Source organism: Centropristis striata, chromosome 22 (genome assembly GCF_030273125.1).
Source record: "Centropristis striata isolate RG_2023a ecotype Rhode Island chromosome 22, C.striata_1.0, whole genome shotgun sequence".
Taxonomy (NCBI): Eukaryota; Metazoa; Chordata; class Actinopteri; order Perciformes; family Serranidae; genus Centropristis; species Centropristis striata.
The window spans coordinates 25,711,920-25,716,919 of record NC_081538.1 but is presented as its reverse complement, the minus strand read 5'-3'; the positions used below and the strand labels follow the sequence as shown (position 1 = coordinate 25,716,919).

General features: G+C 39.3%; 1 protein-coding gene across 1 annotated transcript in view; it reads right to left on the bottom strand.

Moving 5' to 3' along the window:
- The window catches only part of creb3l2 (cAMP responsive element binding protein 3-like 2), a 42,593-nt gene that overhangs the window by 7,568 nt on the left and 30,025 nt on the right, over positions 1-5,000 (bottom strand). The window contains exons 2-6 of the mRNA XM_059326044.1: positions 4,821-5,000; positions 2,848-3,074; positions 2,682-2,760; positions 2,019-2,221; positions 991-1,137 (exon numbers count right to left, since the gene is read on the bottom strand). The exon at positions 4,821-5,000 is cut by the window's right edge and continues 67 nt beyond it. Coding sequence (XP_059182027.1) covers positions 991-1,137; positions 2,019-2,221; positions 2,682-2,760; positions 2,848-3,074; positions 4,821-5,000 — 836 coding nt within the window. The remainder of the gene's footprint in view (positions 1-990; positions 1,138-2,018; positions 2,222-2,681; positions 2,761-2,847; positions 3,075-4,820) is intronic.

Below are 5,000 nucleotides of genomic sequence, written 5' to 3'. Positions count from 1 at the left end.
CAAATGATCGCATATTTCACTGCCTGAACATACCCCAAAACTCATGAAACTTTGAATATAAGTCACACCTGGCGAAAATTTTTATAATCTATTGTCATCCTGAATTTCCACCACTAGGTGGCGCTATAATAAAGGAAAATGCGTTTTGGCTAATAACTCCCACATATTTCATCGCACATTCAAAAAACTTATATCCACGCGTTCACTGAGTTGTGCTGAATCTCCTGATATAGGCCACGCCCATTTTCGCCTGGAGATTTTTTTCGCAAATTCGCGAAATGTCGCAAACCTACTTTTTCGAACTCCTCCTAGGCAATTTCATCGTTTTGCACCAAACGTTGCACACAGCATCTATGGACCCTCATGACAAAAAGTTATTAAAAGAATTTTGATTACCCAAAGAATACTCAAGTTATTAAATAACAACGTCCTGCAGGTGGTGCTCTTTTCAACACAAAACACAAAGTGTTGCATATCTCCACATTGGTGTGTCTGAATGACATGAAACTCAGGTTACTACTTCCCCATGAGCCCCTGAGGCTCGCTGCAAAATTTTTTTGGCGATGAGCACTAGGTGGCGCTCTTTAAATTGAAGTATTTTATTTCTCCAAATCGGTTGGTCGGATTAACACCAAACTTGGTATACTTATTGTCAATACCCTCCTGAGGATAACCCTTGAAGATTTAATTGATCGGCCCCTAGGTGGCGCTCTGGCGGCAGTTTGATTTAATAAGTGCCACTGTGCCCAGACCATAAGACTTAAGGCAATGAAATTCATAGAGGTGGTATAGACTGGCCCCTGTAGCGCACAAACCCTGACTGCAGCATGCCCCGACACGCGTGTACTGCGAGGGCCCGTTCAGTACTGCGCGCAGTCCTAGTTTTTATATTATTTTCCCTTTAATCTGTTCTTCTCAGGCTTAACAGAACAGGTGCACACAGAAGAGGAGAGGTTTTTCTAGAGAGTTTTTTACTCATTAGGACCGTACCTTGTTTTTGATCTTCCTGCGGATCTTCTTCAGCGCCTTCTCCTCGGCTTTGGTGAGCGGCAGCTTAGTGGGGACGGGGTAACCTTCAGCCACCAGCGTACGGCGCTCCTCCTCCGTCAGCATCAACGGGCCCGAGCCCTGCAGCTTCTACACACACAAACACACACACAAATAAATAAAGAAATAAATACAATTTTTGCTTACTTTGGTTACTAACGGAGCAAGAAGATGGGTTAATACACTGGAATATAGTCTATAATAAGCAGTGATTTGGTGAATGCAAACTTCTCTTTCTTCACTCCAAATAAATATTTATTTTCTACACTGAAAAAAATATTTTTTTTGGCCCTGTAATTATTATTTCAATCATCCATATAAATTCTACAAAGAAATACGAATTCAGTGCTTTTACTTTAAAATAGCAGTTTTTCATGTTGTGCATTTCTTAGTGATTGTTTGTTATTATGTGTCCTCAGTTTTGTATGTAAATTGAATCATTCGTTCCAAGTAATATTCACTAAACCAGTTCATTGGCTTAATGAGTTTATATTTCCAAGTAAAATGTAATTGAGGGACATCAGTGAATCTGCAATTTACTTGTGTATTTTCATTTTTTTTTAAAAGTGGTTCTATTAAATAAATATTACTTAGAAACAGCCTGAGTAAAGATTACAAACACTTTCTGTGTGGAAAAACTTGCCTAGCTTTTTTTAAGTAAATGTCACTCTTTTCTTGTCACTCACTTTTTTCAGTGTATTAATAATGGAGCCTCAGATGCCCAGAGTATCAAGTTACAGAAATGTAAGTTTAAAGGGAGACTGCAGTATTTGTATTATTAAAATAAAACTGACTAGTTTTATGAGTTCTGGATTACTGTGACTATTTTAAAGTGCTTTGATTGCTGTTTTGTTTATAACGTAGATTTTATGAATGATGACTAGAATATACTGTGAAATGTTGATAAGTGACAGGGGACAATAAAGAAGCAAACAAACATAAAAACGATGACGATGTTAGACGTTACTTACGTGAGCGGCGGTGAGCAGCGGGGAGTTGGAGAGGGAGGAGGCGGCGCGGGGAGACACCTTGAGGCCGGCCTGGGAGGGGGCGGGGCTGGTGGGGGAGGTGGGGCAGGAGAGGCCGGGCGGGGCGTGGACTGGACTCTGGCTGCCCTCAGAGTCACTGCCGTGGGAGCTGGGAGGAGTGGGAGGCATCTGCAGCACCTCCAGACCTGAAATACAGCGGTTATAAAGAACTATTTTACTTTTTAAACTTACCTTTTAAACACTTTTAAAATTCAAAAGTATTTAAGGATAAAATATGAGGTTATTAATCAGTAGAGTTCAGTAGACAATCAAAGTTATGCTCATAAGAGTTTAATTTAAGAGCTGATATCCAGCCATTTCCATGGTTTTCTTAATAATAACCAAAATCATTATCAAGATATCAGCTCTTAAATTAAACTCTTATCAGCTATTTTTGTTGTTATCATTATATTTGTCCAAACAAATGTACCTTTAGTTGTACCAGGCATTAAAATGAACAAGAAATTGAAGAAAACAAGGGTCTAATAATTTTTTCCATGACTGTATTTTATCAACTGGTGCCATTTTGCAGATGCACAACATGAAGTGACAACAAATGGCCACCAGGGGTCACTGTATCACCAAATAAAAAGTTTAAATTCAGACCTTTAGGGGAAAGATTGAGGAACTGGTCCACTTCATGAGGCTCCAGTTTAATCTGAGGGATGATGTTCTCCTCTTTAATCTGCAAACAGCCGTCAGAGTTATAAACAATGACCAGAAAACACCAAACATATCTATTTTCATGCAGATCGTCACCATAAACTCTCACCTTGAAGCCTTTCTGGTTGTGGCTGCTGACTGTGGTCTGCGGTGGGGCCGCGGGGGCAGCAGCAGCAGCAGCGGCGGGGGCCACAGCGGGGCCCTCAGGAGCCTGAGGAGCCTCGCTGGAGGCCAGAGAGAGGGAGAGGGCCGGGAGGAGGGAGGGAGTCTCACACAGGAGGCTGTCGATGGCGTCCTCCTGCTCCATCGGCCAGTCGGCTGAATCTCCATCAGATTCTGCTGCACAACAGGCAACAGGTTAGTGTTTCTACATCTGAAATACACCTCAATTAATAAATCTGATGCTCTTAAGGCTATGTTCATTTTATAATGTTCTAACATTTATGTTATTGTTTTTGTTTTATTTTTTGTCATTTTGGGGGTTTAATTCAAGTGCATTTCTTCTTTTTTATTGAATTTTTTGTCATGTGCACCTGCTGTTCAGACTTTAAGGTATTTATATAAAGAATACATTGAGTAAATTGTTAAATAAAAGGAAAAGAGATCCACAGGTAAAACAATTGACTGTATAAAAGAAGAAAATTTTCTCATGAACTGAGCTTTTATTTTGTAGTAATAAGATCCTAGTAATACTAAGTGATGGAATGTAACTAAATACTGTAGTTGAGAACAATTTTGAGGTACTTTACTTGATTATTTCAATTTTATGAAACTTTATGCTTTTACTCCACTACATTTAGCTGCCAACTTTAGTAATGTTTAGTATTTCCATTTAATAATGTTATGTTTTTGTTTTTATTATGTCATTTTGGGGGAATAATTCAAGTGCATTTCTCCTCTTTTACTGACTTTTTGGTCCCATACACCTGCTGTTTAGACTTTACAATATTTATAAACAGAATATTTAGAATAAATGTTAAAATACAGAAAAATAAATGCACAGGTAAAAATCATTGACTCTGAAGAAGAAGTTCAAGTTCATATAATTGTCTGATTAAGCAAAGGCGTGTTTTATTTCTCATGAACTGAGCTTTTATTTTGTAGTAGTAAGATTTTCCTAATATACTATATACTAAATATATTTGACATTATCTCCAGTTTTACTTGGCCGAATATAATTAAAAAAAATCTGGTATGGAGTTTCAAGCCAGAACTTTAGAGGGAAGCTGATGGAAAGGCTCAATGTTGCTTCATTTTTATGTCTTCACACCATAAAGAAGTAATGTGCAGGTGCTTTCATGGACTTTAGAGCAACTATTCTCAACCTTGGGGTCAGGACCCCAGTTGGGGTCGCGAGATGATTTCTGGGGGTCGCCAAATCATTTTGGAAGTCAGCTCTGTCTCCACTGTGTTAAAGTGTTCATGTGTTGATGTGTTTTAGTCTTTTTGGTCACTTAATGTCTTTTTTGTTGGTCATTTTATGTGTTTTTTTGTAATTTTGTGTCTTTTTTTTTTTATCATTTTGTGGTCAATTTGTGTCTTTTTTGGTCATTTTGCTTCCTTTTTTGGTAATTTTGTGTCTTTTTTAGTCATTTTGTGTCTTTTTGGTAATTTTGTTTCTTTTTTTGGGTCATTTTGTGTCTTTCCTGGTAATTTTGTGTCTTTTTTGGTCATTTTGTGTCTTCTTTGATCATTTTTTTGGGTGATCTGAACTGTGCGTGTGAGATTCTGTTCAGTGAGCGGGGGTCTTTTTTTGATCATTTTGTTGTCAATTTGTCTTTTTTGGTCATTTTGTTTCCTTTTCATGGTAATTTTCTGTCTTTTTTAGTCATTCTGTGTCTTTTTTGGTCATTTTGTGTCTTTTCTGGTCATTTTGTGTCTTTTTTGATCATTTTTTTGGGTGATCTGAACTGTGCGTGTGAGATTGTGTTCAGTGAGCGGGGGTCGCGGCAACATATATGTTAAATTGGGGGTCGCGACTCAAAAAGGTTGAGAACTCCTGCTCTAGAGGGTTAATAAAAAGATCTGAATACTTCTTCCACCACTGCTACTAATAACAATAATTAATGATCCGTATGTCACCTGCGTCGCTGCCCTGCTCTCCGGTCAGGTGCGACAGCGGCGACTGAGGCCGGCTGTCCCCGCAGAGCGAGTAGCTGTGCTCGGCGGTGATGTGCGGGGGGAGAGGGGAGGACGGGGACAGGTCGCTCCCGTCCTCCCCCTCCATGGCCTCCACTCCTCCTCCTCGCACTCCGGACAGGA